Source organism: Leptodactylus fuscus, chromosome 2 (genome assembly GCF_031893055.1).
Source record: "Leptodactylus fuscus isolate aLepFus1 chromosome 2, aLepFus1.hap2, whole genome shotgun sequence".
Lineage (NCBI taxonomy): Eukaryota > Metazoa > Chordata > Amphibia > Anura > Leptodactylidae > Leptodactylus > Leptodactylus fuscus.
Genome location: NC_134266.1, coordinates 142,331,907 through 142,348,087, shown reverse-complemented (window position 1 = coordinate 142,348,087; position 16,181 = coordinate 142,331,907). Strand labels below are relative to the sequence as shown.

The 16,181-nt window shown below is 41.2% G+C and overlaps 1 protein-coding gene across 1 annotated transcript in view; it reads right to left on the bottom strand.

The window, feature by feature from the left end:
- Positions 1-9,867: 9,867 nt before the first annotated feature.
- UNC45B (unc-45 myosin chaperone B) overlaps positions 9,868-16,181 on the bottom strand; it is a 29,942-nt gene continuing 23,628 nt past the window's right edge. The window contains exons 17-20 of the mRNA XM_075264759.1: positions 15,106-15,221; positions 12,614-12,731; positions 11,615-11,773; positions 9,868-10,863 (exon numbers count right to left, since the gene is read on the bottom strand). Of these exons, the coding sequence (XP_075120860.1) occupies positions 10,603-10,863; positions 11,615-11,773; positions 12,614-12,731; positions 15,106-15,221 (654 nt within the window). The 3' untranslated portion in view covers positions 9,868-10,602. The remainder of the gene's footprint in view (positions 10,864-11,614; positions 11,774-12,613; positions 12,732-15,105; positions 15,222-16,181) is intronic.

Genomic DNA, 16,181 nt, shown 5'->3' with positions numbered 1-16,181 from the left:
AATTTTTTTCTGCAATGTGTAGCTGGGTTTGGCCAGAATCCCATTCACTTTCAAGTACTGTAAAACAAAGTGGGTTTTTTGCCATTCCCTCTGTAGGCCCCACGTTGCGGAAACGCAGCTTCTTTTTTTGCAGATTTTGTTGTGGTTGTTTTTGAGTTAAAGCCAGGAGTGGCTTGAGCAGAAGGGAGAAGTATAAGAAATTCCTATATATTCTCCATTCCCTATGTAGCTATTTTTCGCTTTAGTTCAAAAAACTGCAGTAAAATCGGCAACAAAAAAAGCTGCGTTTCTGCAACGTGGAGCCTCAGCCTCAAGTAGTCAAACCTCTGAGCTGGCAACTGCTATGTTGTATTTGGTATTTCAGGAAGCAGTACAGGTACCACTTTCACATGGCAAGATATTACTCGCTATTTAACAACAATGTAGCTAAAACCAGTGAAATCAAAATGCAGAAAAAGAGCAAATCTTTCCATTATTATTTTTCTCTAAGTTCCTAATGCAAAATATTGATCTAGGGTAAAGTGAAATAAAGAAGTAAAATGTCTCAAAATGCCTCTAGCTTGGTGTGCTGCAAAATGACATGGCCATTATGACTCAATAACAATGAATTTTAAAAGTCAACTTGGAAAGCAAGCTCAGGCTAGTATGGCCGTGTCTCTGCTGCACATCAGATGCTACATAGGACCATACCCTAATGCAGACTAGAGTGTTTGCAGGGGCTGAGGGTGTCTACATATGTTTGTGGTTCAGAAGGGAAATTTCAAGTGTACCTCCAACTCTACAACTATTTTCCATAAATGAATAGTACCAGTGCATATAAGGCCGGGTTCACACGGAGTTACGTGCCGCGAGATTTGGCACGTAGACGCCGCGTGACCCTTTGCGTGCCGTACACGCTCCCATTCATTTCAATGGGAGCGGGGAGCGTATGCGCCGCGCTAGTTTGCGGCCGTGCATTTATTCACGGCCGCAAACTAGCGCGGCGCATACGCTCCCCGCTCCCATTGAAATGAATGGGAGCGTGTACGGCACGCAAAGGGTCACGCGGCGTCTACGTGCCAAATCTCGCGGCACGTAACTCCGTGTGAACCCGGCCTAAGAAAGGAGGCTGATGAAGGATACCAGGCTGAGTGAACAGCCTGAGCCTGAGGGGGGCATTCTCGCTGTGTGTCCGCCCTGTGTCATTCTGACGGGTTTCTGTCATCAGCCCAAGATAAATTGGGCAGGAGACGGCATCCCGGCAGTCAATTTTAAAACCAATTAATTTGAATGGATAGCCATTTTTTGGGGAGGGTTTCGGTCGGACATGCAGGACTTTGTGTTTGGCCAGAAATAAACGGTTTCCCCGCAGCGAGGCTTCAGGCAGACACCCGTGGTTTGCTTTTAAAATCCATTCAAATGAATCGGTTTTAAAATTGACTGCCGAGAATCTGTCCACTGTCCAGTTTCTCTGGGGCTGAGGATGGAAACAGGCGCAAGTGTGAAATGCCCCCTGATTCACTTGTCAGTGTTTCTTGGAGTTACTCTTTAAGGGGGAGTTCACACGGAGTTACGTGCCGCGTGATGTGGCACGTAGACGCCACGGGACCCTTTGCGGGCCGTACACGCTCCCATTGATTTCAGTGAATAAATGCACGGCAGCAAACTAGCGCGGCGCATACGATCCCCGCTCCCATTGATTTCAATGGGAGCGTGTACGGCTGGCAAAGGGTCCCGCGGCGTCTACGTGCCACATCACGCAGCACGTAACTCCGTGTGAACTCCCCCTTAAAGAAGAAATCCAATGGAAATTTTGTGGAAATTTTTAATGTATACTATGCTAGTAGTGAGTCTTAATGAAAAGGCTTTCCATCCAGAGATCATATCCCAGTTTCCACAAAATTACTGTATGTGCTAGCAATATTCCATCAATGCTCAAGATGAGACTAATATTACAAATGGAGTATTACCTGGAGTAGGTAAGAAACATAGGTTTAAATAGCAATAAAAGACCAGAATATTCTCTGAAGAGCAGTGCTATGTTCACTACGTACACATAGGGTCAGGGGATAATCGTACAGATTAGGGAGAGTGTGTGCCTACATAGGCAGTACGGAGACTTACAAGTCATTCCTACTCCGCTAGGGATTCTGGGTAAAAATATGCAAATCTATTCTCCAGGATTTAATTAGGAGAACAGTGCACTCTGTATGCCACCTCTAGAGGGCAGCCCCCTTAACATCATGCATGACTCAGTTAAAAAGTCTACTATCACGATGCGGATTTAATTGCCAAATTAGTATTTCTATTCCAAAAGTAACAGATTCCCAGCTATGGACAGCGCTGTTTCGGCCTTTTGGGCCTCCTCAGCATAGCGCAGGGATACTGATTTGGCATGCCCTCTAGAGGGCGGCATACAGAGTGCACTGTTCTCCTAATTACATCCTGGAGAATAGATTTGCATATTTTTTACATACACACACAATTGTTATTCTTTTTGTAAGCTATCTCTAAAGAGGGTGACTTTTCCTTTGTATCACACACTAACCAGTTTCCAGGTTGTTCAGTCATGCCTCACAAATCTTGGTACATAGCTGCAATTGTAATAAGAAGCTTGCATTGTAGCTAAAATCATTTACTGTAAACAGTTAGAAGGCATATATATATATATATATATATATATATATATATATATTTGCATTAATAAAGCATTTTTGATTTTATATTTGTTTGCTGTTTTGATTTGTATATTTCTGCACTTAAATGTCTTATTTAGTCTTTGTTTATCTATACAACTAGATTAGATGCAAGACCGGCTTACATCTGTATCAGATGATCCATTACGCTAGGTTTATATTGGCGTCTCCTTACTGTTGCTGTGGAGGACCAGAGAAAGAGACAGGTGGACTGTTAAAATAGCTGTTACTGGGTTGAGCTAGAAACTACACTAGTAGCCCCATCTTCCCTATAAGCCTTATTGTAGACCCAAAAGTCTACATCATGCACCCTCCCAATAGACGCTAAAGTGACTGATTATATATTACAATTGTGGAGGAGGGTCTGTTTTCCCTACAAGTTGCAGTGCCGATTTAATCACAAATACTCCTGTTTTTCAACCCTCTTTCCTCCTCAACTATTTCTGGAAGTATTTGGTGGAGATATGCACTGTTATAGCGTCTTACTGATTTCCTTTCTAACTGGTGGGTCTTAGCCAGAGAATACTTTACCAATATATATACCCTGCTTCCCTCAGAGACCTTTAGGACACCACAGGTCTTTCAGTTTTCTCCAAGAGGAGCTGATAGAGGCTTTTTCTCATTTATATACTGTTTACTGAAAATCCCACCCTCTGACTCTAAATTAGACTTTATGGCTGCCTGGAAACAGGACCTAGACTCTCCCCTCACCCCTGATCAATGGATTGACAGCAGCACAACTATTACTAAGGGTAGTTGGCAGCTCACCCTTATGGAGCCTTCAATGAAAAGTCTTCACAGGACTTAAGTGGTTCCCCATCGCCTCCATAGCTTTTACCCTGCCGCATCGTCCCTCTGTTTCAGGGACTGTGACGCTGTAGGCACTACACTCCATATGTGGTGGTCCTGCCCTCATGCCTACCGCCTTTGGATGGCTATTCATAGAATATCGAAGAAGAAAAAAAGACATGGGCTGCACATCCCAAACTTATACATCAATCTTGTGCTTCTCAACAAATTCTACAATATTGAAAGTGAGGTTCTTAGTGTACATATTGATCAAGATGTAAAAGCCCACTAGCCACTTCACAGTGACCTCTTTATAGTGGGTCCCTACTCTATTGGGCTGCGGCACTGAACAGTGACCTCTACCACCAGGCATTGATGAGACAGTGAGAGTGCAACAAGTGTCGAAGACACACCAGGTAGGTACTGGAGTGATGGGATGACCCGAAGAAACATCCTCTTTTGGGTCAAACGTGACATTGAAGTCTCAGCCAATGACCAACAAGCCATCTACAAATTTGCGAGAATCCATCGCTGTGTTAAGTTGGGAAATGTTCAAGGAGGCTAAGATGTACAGTATGTCTGCAAGGCTATATGATCCTTCAGCAGGAGCATATGCCCATCATCATCATCAGTGTGAGTGTTCACAAGGAACAGTTTGGGAGATCAGGATACTAATGTCTCTGGTCTTCGAATCGGGTGAAGCTATGGAAAACAAGGGTTAGATAGCTTGTATGGTTTTTGGGAACACAAATGTGTTTCCTGCAAAAACACACTATGTAGGTGTGTTCTCTTTAACAGGTTAATAAGGATGGAGTGCTTCTCTGAGATATGAAGCCCCTTTACATTCATCGACTTCACTTTACAGTTCACCAAGCCAAATGCAGGCTGCTCAACATAGGAAATCATCAGGCATCAGTGGGTAAATGGGTCGAGAGATCCGGCCTTGCAGGTCATGTGATTTTCCTCTCTTGGGACCAGACTCGGGATGCTGGATATAGTTGAAGCTGAGTCAGGGAGGTGCCCCAGGGAACCCTGCCTGCGCCATTGAGGAAATGGCACTGGATATCCCAGTGTCATCCAATTAGGGACAGAAATGGAGTCAGTGCTAAGAAAGTCAAATAGGTCATCCAGGTCACTGTAGTGCCCAAGTATGAAGGTTCCTGCATTCTTTCTAATTATTAGGTGAAATGTGTGGCCCCAGTGGTAGGAGTCTGATCTATATTTAATAAGATCCAATAGGGGATAAAGTACACATCTTATAGCCAGGGTGCAAAAATATGCATCTGGAAATGGGTGGACAGTGGCATCTCCTATATTTACAGGCTTGTGGAACCAAGCATCCTTGAGGATTGCCTCTTTGTCAGTATAATTGAAGAGACAGTACAAAGCGTCTCTAGGAGTAGAGGTATCCCGAGGGCCAGCACGCTGACAATGAAGTCAGTCAATCAGATGGTGGTGTCTGCGGGTTTCTAAGTTTAACAGCTGGGAAGCCAGTCACCATAACTTGTCTCTCCTCAGTGGTTACTTGGCCGTTTCTTGCATTCAGTGGTGAAGGGGCTGGAGGTACCATGTTGTTCCTGGCTGAAGTCACCACATTCGAATGAGAGATGAACTCTGTGATGGGCCTTTGGCAGGTGAGTTGGGTATTAGGGGTCTCCAAAGGTCTTGTGGTGCTGTTGCTCCTCCATTTGGGCATAGCAAGGTTGAACTGGACTGTTTAGCTCCCTTACTGTTTTTCTTTTGAAATCACATACTACACACAGACTAAATAGAAAATGTAGAATAATTTGCAATAAAATGGAAGCAAAAATAAATATAAAATTTTTATTAAAGATTTTACTACAAATTAATTGCCAAAAAAAAAAAGATTATATTTGGAAAAATAAACTACCAAAAATCAGTTCATCCAAACCAATGGCAATATGCAAGCAAACCACAATTCATTCAGCAGCATAACATTTTCCCCCAATCAAGTACAGTTGTATTATAATTCACAGGCAATTTGTAGAAATAAATTAGAAATCATTTAACAAATAAGTCTGTTTTCTACAATTTACTGTTCATTTTAGTACATCTATATCGGTCTCTGCGTATTGGAATTATAAGTGGTTTCCTATGAAGAGCTCTCAAAACTGAACACTCATGTGACAATGTTGTATATAAATAGCTTGTGTAGATTCTGCGTTAGTTTTACAGAACCAACCCCATTCACCTGTGTTGTACAGCACTTTGTTGTAGAGTTTTGGTGTGGAATCCGTGCAGACAATACAAAGTAAATATATTAGGTGGCCTTCCAGGAAAACCATTATCTACAAACTATTTCCTAAAAGCCACTTTACAAAGTTGAACTTATTTTAGGGAGTAAAATATTTACCTGAAATTTTAAAAAAATTAAATATTTTCTGCAAGAATGTAATGGATGGGACGGGGCGCATCAGCAAAGCACACATACACTTTCCCTTATATATATAACACCAAATATGCCCCAACAAACAAAGGGAATGCACCTTTGGCACACGGGATCTGTTTTATAACACATCTATATTCTTATGTCCCGACAGTTAAATTTAATTCTTTTGACTGGGTAAAGGACATTAATCTTTTTGCCAGGAAATTGAAGTGGAAGAAACATCATATGAAATTGAGGCGTGAAAAATGTGAGGAGGTGGGTTTGGAAGCTACAGATTATGAGGGTCTAAAAGTATTGGAGGACCTTCTTAATGAATCAGAACAGATAGAAGGAAAAGGCCCATTTACCAATCTGAAAATATCGAGCAAAAAGCAGCCCCCTCCGGGGGATTTTACTCATATTGACCTATTTACCCAGTTGGTGTCAGATGGATTAAGAGAGATGGAGGGAATTAGTAACGAATTGTATCAGTCTAATTTAAGTAAAAATGAGGTGGAAGCCCTACTTGCACTGGAAAGGGACTATAAGTTAGTCCTAAAATGCGCTGACAAAGGAGGCAATGTGGTAGCCCTGGACAGGGAAAGATATACAGATATGTGTTGGAGCATGCTAAAAAACACTGATTGTTATGAGATAATCAATAAGGAGATAGTGGGTGAATACAGGTCTGAACTGAAGGCAATCCTTGACCATGCATTGCAGGATGGACTTATTGACCAACAAGAGAAGGATTTTTTGTTTCCTCGACATCCAGTACTGGCTACTTTTTACGCACTGCCCAAAATTCATAAGGGGCTGCAGCCTCTTAGGGGTAGACCCATAGTGTCCCAAATTGACAGTCTTACACAGAATTTAAGTATTTATTTGGATAATATACTGAGACCATTTGTTCTGGGACTTACATCATATACTAGGGATACTATGGAAGTCCTAAAGAAATTGGATGGTGTGGTGATGGAGGAAGGGAGTGCGTTTGCCAGTCTGGATGTCGAGGCATTATATTCCTCGATCCCACATGCAAAGGGATATGAGGCAGTATGGCATTATCTCAGGTCCAGAAGGATTCAGCTACAACCTCATAACGAATTGGTTATGAAATTGCTGGCTTTCGTCCTTGAGAGAAACATTTTTCTGTTTGAGGGGCGGACCTTCCACCAGCTGAGGGGGACGGCGATGGGGAGCCCTGTGGCTCCCACGTATGCCAATCTCTTCCTCGGCTGGTGGGAGGAAACCGTGGTTTTCTCGGACGATGACAGTTGGTGGACTGAACATATTGACCTCTGGTGTCGTTACATCGACGACGTGTTGATTTTGTGGAAGGGGTCAAAAGAACAGTTTGAACGGTTCGTTAGCCAACTTAATATCAATACACTAGGGTTGAGATTTACTGCGGAGTTTGATTTCCACTCCATGACTTTTCTGGACCTTAGGTTGGAAAAAATGCAGGATGGGAAGATAGCCACAACTGTCTTTCGTAAGCCAACTGCAACGAATAGCCTTCTGAATTGGGGGAGCTCTCATCCAACCCCCCTTAAAAGAGGGATCCCTGTAGGACAATTTTTGAGGGCAAGGCGTAATTGCTCCTCTGATTCGGAATTCATTCAAGAATCAAGGGAATTGTCACAGAGGTTTGAGGAGCGAGGATTCCCAAGACCAGTTATTCAGGGAGCATTTAGAAAGGCACAAAAGACAGAACGGAAAACACTCCTGGTCCCAAAACCACGTATACAAGGGTCAGAAAGTTGCAGGGTGATTGGCACTTTTGATTCTTGTCATAAGGAGATACGATCCCTGCTACAAAAATATTGGGGCATCCTTAAAGCTGATGCTGAAATAGGCGACTTGTTGGGTGATAAACCCAATATAACATTTCGACGAGGTCGAAACCTCAAGGACAGGCTGGTCCATAGCCTACTTCCTGAAATTCCTAGAGGGGAAACTTGGCTCTCCGGTGGTAGGAGGGGTGGCACACATAGCTGTGGGAGGTGCACAGCATGCCCATTCATTGATAGAAATAAGGAGTTTGGGAATAAACAAACAGGAAAAACATTTTTTTGTAGGGATTTTGCCACCTGTGCGACCATGGGGGTAGTCTACCTCCTTAGTTGTCCATGTCCAATGTTATATGTAGGAAAAACTATTAGACAGCTGAGAAGGAGAGTGAGAGACCATGTATGTGATGTGCTTAATGAAAGGGACACACCAGTAGCACGTCACTTCAATACCTGTCACGCAGGTTTGGTGACAGGTTTAAAGGTCCAGGTGATTGAGGTGATTAGACCACCAAGGCGGGGAGGGGATTGGGACCGTCTCATTTTACAAAAAGAGACACAATGGATATATAGATTGGACACAGTATCCCCTAAGGGACTTAATGAACAAATGGATTTTTCTTGTTTCATTTAAAAATATGGTGGGTTGTTGCGACTTACCTGTATAGTTGTCCATTTCTTTTCCCTATTTTGGTTGTAACGCCTCTAAACGATTGCTCCGTTTCTTCTTTATAGCCTTCTTTATTGGTATCTCGATACATTTGTTTGTGTTTGGTAAACTAGATGTCACACATACTGATACATTGGGTTATACCTTTTTGTCCGTTCCGTGCTGCGATATACTTTTTGATACTCAGTAATGCTGTATTGTAAGCATGCAAATACCTGGTGAATATATCCCTTGTTTTGCTGTTTTCAGTATACGTGTATAGCCCCCGATTGTATGACTCACCAAGTCTCGTTCATACACCCCCATGATAAGGATCGGGAATGGTGACAGGCTTTGATGCAATACCTCCGCCATTACGAGTCGACTTACCTAATGGTTCCGTAACAAAGTCCTGCGCATGCGTGTTAAGTCATTTGTGATACAATCTTGGTTCTTTACTAAGTTTTGGCGCATGCGTGTGATGTCATCCTGTGTAAACATGTTGATGTGTAGTCCTCTATCAACACATATTGGGAGGATCACGATAATATTTGTAGCATTACATGTGCATCGAATAAATTATTATCATCCAAGAGCAAGACGATTGATACATGATAACTGCTGGACAATTGGTTACGGACAATGCCGCGATGTAATATGGCAAGAGGAAAGGAGGGAGGTACCTGTCAGTACGTAGCTATTCATGGAGGGGGTGTGTACTCTATTAACATACGGAGCTACTGGTGTGTCATTATAGGCGACGCCAGATTGGCTGAGCAGTATATCGGGGGGCGTGGTTACTGATTTAAAAAGACCGGCAGTAACAGGGCACTTCACCGCTGTCTGTGGAGCGGTCCTGCCGGCGGTCAGTGCATCGTACCGCCAGACACTTGCACTATCGTGTGGCTTATGCCACTTATTTGCAACAAATTGACATACTATATACCCCTGAGGAGTCTCGCATGAGACGAAACGCGTAGGGTAAAGTTGCAGTAGTTATATGTATGTCTGGAAGCTATGGACTGAATCCTCCATACCCAGTGGTGTAGTTTTTCCGCTATCCCTTCCTGTTGGTGTGGCGTTAGGCCAGTATCCTCAGGGAGGAAGTGGATACTCCCACTATTTGCACTATGATATTGGGTTTTGGAGGTTGATACTATTTTGAATTCAGTTCCAATATACTCCGGACATACTTTGTATATTGTAGGGAGGTAGGGTCTCCTAGTAAAAGGGCTGAATAGGTGAATTTAAACTACATTTACTCGCCCATATTTTTCCTACCCTCCGAGGGTATGTGGCACAAAGGCTAGTGCACACCCAGTAAAAATCTGGCGTTTCCATTGCCTGGTTTGCCGGAGATGCGTTTTTACCTTTTTTGTTGTTTTTTATCTGCAAAATAAATAAAGGTGAAGTTTTATTTTTATTTTTGGTACTTGTTTTTGGGATTACTCTCCCTTCAGTGAATTCTGTATAAAGAAAAGTACTAGACATTGAGAAGTCAGTGAATTCACATACTACACACAGACTAAATAGAAAATGTAGAATAATTTGCAATAAAATGGAAGCAAAAAATAAATATAAAATTTTTATTAAAGATTTTACTACAAATTAATTGCCAAAAAAAAAAAGATTATATTTGGAAAAATAAACTACCAAAAATCAGTTCATCCAAACCAATGGCAATATGCAAGCAAACCACAATTCATTCAGCAGCATAACATTTTCCCCCAATCAAGTACAGTTGTATTATAATTCACAGGCAATTTGTAGAAATAAATTAGAAATCATTTAACAAATAAGTCTGTTTTCTACAATTTACTGTTCATTTTAGTACATCTATATCGGTCTCTGCGTATTGGAATTATAAGTGGTTTCCTATGAAGAGCTCTCAAAACTGAACACTCATGTGACAATGTTGTATATAAATAGCTTGTGTAGATTCTGCGTTAGTTTTACAGAACCAACCCCATTCACCTGTGTTGTACAGCACTTTGTTGTAGAGTTTTGGTGTGGAATCCGTGCAGACAATACAAAGTAAATATATTAGGTGGCCTTCCAGGAAAACCATTACCTACAAACTATTTCCTAAAAGCCACTTTACAAAGTTGAACTTATTTTAGGGAGTAAAATATTTACCTGAAATTTTAAAAAAATTAAATATTTTCTGCAAGAATGTAATGGATGGGACGGGGCGCATCAGCAAAGCACACATACACTTTCCCTTATATATATAACACCAAATATGCCCCAACAAACAAAGGGAATGCACCTTTGGCACACGGGATCTGTTTTATAACACATCTATATTCATGACAAAGGCTTGATAAATCCATAGTCTAAGCATTTAACCAATGCTTGTCTGGCCACGTCTATAATATGCTGTTTGCTGGGATTGTCTTCCTGCTTTCCATAGACTGTTAGGATCTCCAACATCTCTGACTCCACCAGTTTCTTTGCCAGCTCTTTATCTGCAGAGATGAGGTTATAAGCAATGACAACTCCGCGATGTTGAACTTGTAAGTCCTCATTCAGACAAAGTCTCTGCAAGATCTCCATCCACTGTGTTGTCTGGGGACAAATAAATACACATCTGATTATCAACTGGAATATTTACCGCTTCAATATAGCTAACAATATAATTCCAACATAATCTAACTATAATGAATGGATAAGATATTGAAACATATTGGGGAAAATGACTAATCCTGTTCATTTATAGACAATGAAAATTTAGACTAGACAGTCTTAAAATGTGGCAGTTATTGCCAGTGGGGTAACTACAGTTTTGCGGGCCCCGATGCAATCTTTTGTGTGGGGCCCCCTACCTCATACCTACAGAGAATTCTTGATAGTGATGGTTATGGGTGCTAAGGAGTATAATCAACCTTAGTGTGGTTCAGGTAATCTTTGGGTCTCCTTGGCTTAAGGGCCAGATGAAAGCGGCAATCTCAATACCGATGCCAGCGCTTATGGGCCCCTAAGGCTCCTGGGCCCCTATGCGACTGCTTCCTCTGCACCCCCTCAAGTTACGCCACTGGTTATTGCCATGATTGTAGCACCTATAAGCTCCACCCACTTTTCTGGCAAGCCCAATTCCTTTTCTGCTAAAACCCTTGTTGGACAAGGCAGACAACTTGGTGCAAAGCATATAGGCCAGATTACATAACAAATAAAGCCAGAATTCCTGCACATTTAAGAAAATTTGCCCATTGTATGTCAACCCCAAACGTCCCTTCTCTTGCAGAATTCAGAGTCACACAAATAAAACCTTATGTTCTATAGACGGTAAAAATGATAATGTCATTCTAGTTATACTTACAACTTCAGTCATTTTATGGCACAACCGCTTTTGGGAACTGGTTAGAATGGCAAGTGTTCCCGCTGCTGCTCTTTGCAGTTTTACCTCATCCTCCTCTCCACATAGCAATACCACCAGTTTCAAGCGATCATTTCCTTCAGCCACGAACCTCTCCTGAACCTATTACAATGGAATAAAGTAGATTTATTTCAATGTCTTCTAGATCGTTGCCAATATACAGGTAGAATAAAAACTTATAGCCAATTCACTTTTCTAAAATTTCCCAATTGAAAAACTCACATTTAAGATATTAGCGGTACATTCAGACAAACTATAAAGGGTACGAAACAAAAGGGTTTTAAGTGACTGTTGGTATTTATGGGTTGCCATTGTAGTTATATGGACTCCATGCAACCAAATGGTCCTCTGAACTCTGTTCCTCATCTCCTATACTCTGTATTGGTAAGCATTAGGAGGTGGTTTGTAGGTAGTGATGGGCAAACATTGTAGGATTTGTTTCATGAATTTTCTTGCCTGCAAGTTTTGTGGGAACTGGTATCATTATATTTCGGGGTCTATTCAGTGAGTATGATCATTGGAGGCCCAGGGGAGGTGCAGAAAATGAAAAAAAAATAAAAAATCATTCTCCTCTTTCCTCTTCCATCCAGGACTCTACTGCGGCGTCTGATCTTCATTCCTGAGGGTCACGGCTCAGATCTGTGATTGGGCGTCAGTGGTCATGTGGGGGTGCAACAACATCATGATGCTTTAGATGTTTATAATTTCTTTCACATCTCCTGTGCCTCCTATTGTTATACTCTGGGGTGTGAAGAGATTAGTGAGTGGTGAACTCCAAAAATCTTGGATTCAGCTGAATTTGAAATTTTTGGAAAATTTGTTACAAACCATTTCACTCATTCCCAGTGACAGCTGACTGGTTAGTTTGGGCCTTTTTTGGACACTTGAGCCTAAGCCTATGAATATAATATTGCCTGTACTGCCAAGATCACATTCACTTACCTCTTTATTCACTGCCAAGTTACACATACATTCAGTGGCAGCTTGTCGGATCTGTTCATGATTCTCAAACATGTAATTCTCAATATCAGCCAGAGCTTTTTCCTTAATAATTTTTTGTCTGTGTAGTAAAAATGAGAAATGACAGGTTCAAATATTTGTATTGAAAATGTAATAAGATTTCTGGGCTGGCTGTATAGCTTACTTCTTAGTTTCAGAAAATGTTATTGTTTGTATAATGAAAAATTATACAATTTACTTTCTAGATCAATACCTTCCACTTTTCTTGACATTTTCTTGCTATCATTCATTATTTACTTCCAGTGGATAAAAACCAGTCCATGATCATGATAGTCATGTGATGCACAGTCCATGGTCACGATAGTCATGTGATGGACAGTCCATGGTCACGATAGTCATGTGATGCACAGTCCATGGTCACGATAGTCATGTGATGCACAGTCCATGGTCATGATAGTCATGTGAAGGACAGTCCATGGTCATGATAGTCATGTGATGGACAGTCCATGGTCATGTGACACACAGGTACACAGCTCGTTACAAGACAGTCGTCTAATTATGGAGCTGTGGATACAACGAGCTGTATACCTGTGTATTCATCACATGACCATGGATGGATTTTTATCCTCTGGAAGTGAACATTGAATGACAGTAAACAGACATGCAGAAAACCATATACAGAAATTACCGTATTTTTCGGACTATAAGACGCACTGGACTATAAGACGCACCTAGGTTTTAGAGGAGGAAAATAGGGAAAAAAAATTTGAAGCAAAAACTGGTAAAATATTTAATATATGGGAGTTGTAGTTTTGCAACAGCTGCAAGGCCACATTGACAGGTGACCCTGCAGCTGTACGGGGATGCATAGAGTGTTTTTTTTTGCGGGGCCAGATGTACTTTTTAGTTATACCATTTTGGGGAACGTCTATTTCTTAGATCACCTTGTATTGAAAAAAAAACAGGAGGTGATTTAGAACTATTATTTATTTCATATGTTTATTATATATTTTTAAAGGTTTTTTTTTTTTTTTTTTTTTTACTATTTTATTCCCCCCCGGGGGCTTGAACCTGCGGTCACTTGATTGCAAGTCCCATAGACGGCAATACAAGTGTATTGCCGTCTATGGGACATTCTGTCTATTAGTATTACGGCTGGTCATAGAGACCAGCCGCAATACTAATATAGCCGTGACAGGCCTGGGAGCCTCATTAGGCTCCCAGCTGTCACCCGAACAGGTCGGCTCCTGCGATATCGCCGCGCAGGAGCCGGCCTGCAACTTCACAGGTACGGGGCCGGTGGGGACCGGCCCCGGGGGAGAAGGGGCCACCGATACTGACCCGGCATCCGCTGTACTAGAGAGGCGGATGCCGGCGAGGGATAGACGCTGGCACAGGTGCCGGGGCCTGAGACATCGCTCCTCTGCCCTGCCTGAAGCCAGCAGGGGGAGGAGCGGAATAGCATCGCCGCTGCCACTGCTGGCTTCATGCAGGGCAGAGGAGCGCATCGATGTCTCAGGCCCCGGCGTCTATCCCTTGCCGGCTTCCGCCTCTCTATTACAGCGGATGCCAGGCGCCACATTCAGACTATAAGACGCACCCTTCTTTTCCCCCCAAATTTTGGGGAAAAAAAGTGCGTCTTATAGTCCGAAAAATACGGTATTTTCAAAAATGAAATAACTTTAACTTTATAATTGTATACTTTTCATTATACAAATAATAACATTTATTTATTGAGACCTGGCAACCCCTTTAGGCTAAGACCCCATAATGAGGAAAAACAGCTTTTTTGTTGTAGATTTTGCTGTGGTTTATTTGAGCCAAAGCCATGAATGGCTACAAAAGGAATGGGAAATATATAGAAAGTACTTATACTTCTACCTTCTTCTCAATCCACTCCTGGCTTTGGCTAAAAAAAAAATAAACACGGCAAAATTTGCAACAATAAAAAGTGGGGCCTCAGCCTTAAAGAGGTATTAACATGTCCTGTGGATATGCCAAATATGCATAAATATGGATATGGATATTATATGGATATGCATAAATGTCCAATATATGTTGGTCCCATCATATCCATAATCTATGAATAAGCCAACATGTATATAAGATCCTCTAAATACACAACAGAGTAACATCTGCATCCAGAACTACAAGAACATGTAACTGAGACACTCCTTGATTGATTGTAACATTGTGGCATGAACACATTTCCAAAACTTTCTTGAATGCTGCAGCAAAAACGTGGAAGGATTTAAGCTTGCATTTTTATTTGGGTTTTCAAAACTGTACTGGAACCAATGGGCTAAGTGGTCTTAGAATAGCAAACGGTCATGTAAGTTTAGAAATTTGCTATATTTTTAAAAGTAGCACAAGCAATAATTTGTTACTGAAAAGAGGGTATTGGAAACTTATCTCTCCCTACTATACATTTATGGAAAAAATCAGGATCAATAATAGAAATCCATATAACAGACCTTAATTTGTCACTCTTCCCAGAGAGGTTGGTCAGGCCGAGAAGTGCTTCAAAGTTCTGCATACCGTCTTTCTCTGTGTTCAGGAGACTGACCAGAGGACGCACCACTTCATACACCTAAAATAATAACAGCATAATCTTGCATAAGTTTTTTAAGCAAAGAGGCGTTCACACTACCATTGTTAGTGTCCATTGTTAACATACGTCAGAAAATGTTAACAACAGATCCGCTAAAAATCCCATGGATTTCAATGGTATTTGCTCTGATCTCTGTTAGTGTATCTGTTTCCATCAAATTCACCACAGGTCCATTATTATGGCGGACGAAATAACGCAGAGTGGAGGACTTTTGGGTCTGTTGAAGATAACAGACTTATAACGGATGTTAAGTGTCCATTATTTTTTAACATAAATGTCTATGGCTAATGGATGTATGACGGATAGTAATGGACAGTTGTCAGTTTTAGTGGTCATTATTTCTCATTTTTTTCATCAAATTCTCAGAAAGAAGAACAAAAAAAAACATAAACAAAAAATAGACAAAAAATGGACATTAATAGTCATTAATGTTAATATGTAATTTTTTTTATAACTAATCCATTAAATGGTCCAGTTAAAAAAACCCGGACACATTGACATAGTTTAGTGTCCATTAATGTCAATTATTATGAGCGTCAGATTTTTTGTTTTTTTTTAACAGACCCTATCATAATAGACATCCAACATTAGTGTGATCACCTCCTTATGAAACTATTCTGATGGATCTAAAATATGTATTACTTTCATCACACATAAAATTATTTGTCAAGATCTCTGCTTGTGAAAAGTAATGCCATAGCAATTCAGAAACTGATAACCTGTACTAGACCCAATATGTATCAGAACTTATTGTTTGGCGCAGTATTTTAGTTAAGACAATCTAATATGACTTATGTTCACATCTACAATATTTAGTCCATTCTTCTTTTCTGTCATATCTGTGTGCAGGTAGCACAGTTTGTGTAATAGCAGAATTTCATGGACCCCCACAAGTCGGGGACCTGTTACATCATTGTGATATATAGCTCTGTGAGCTCC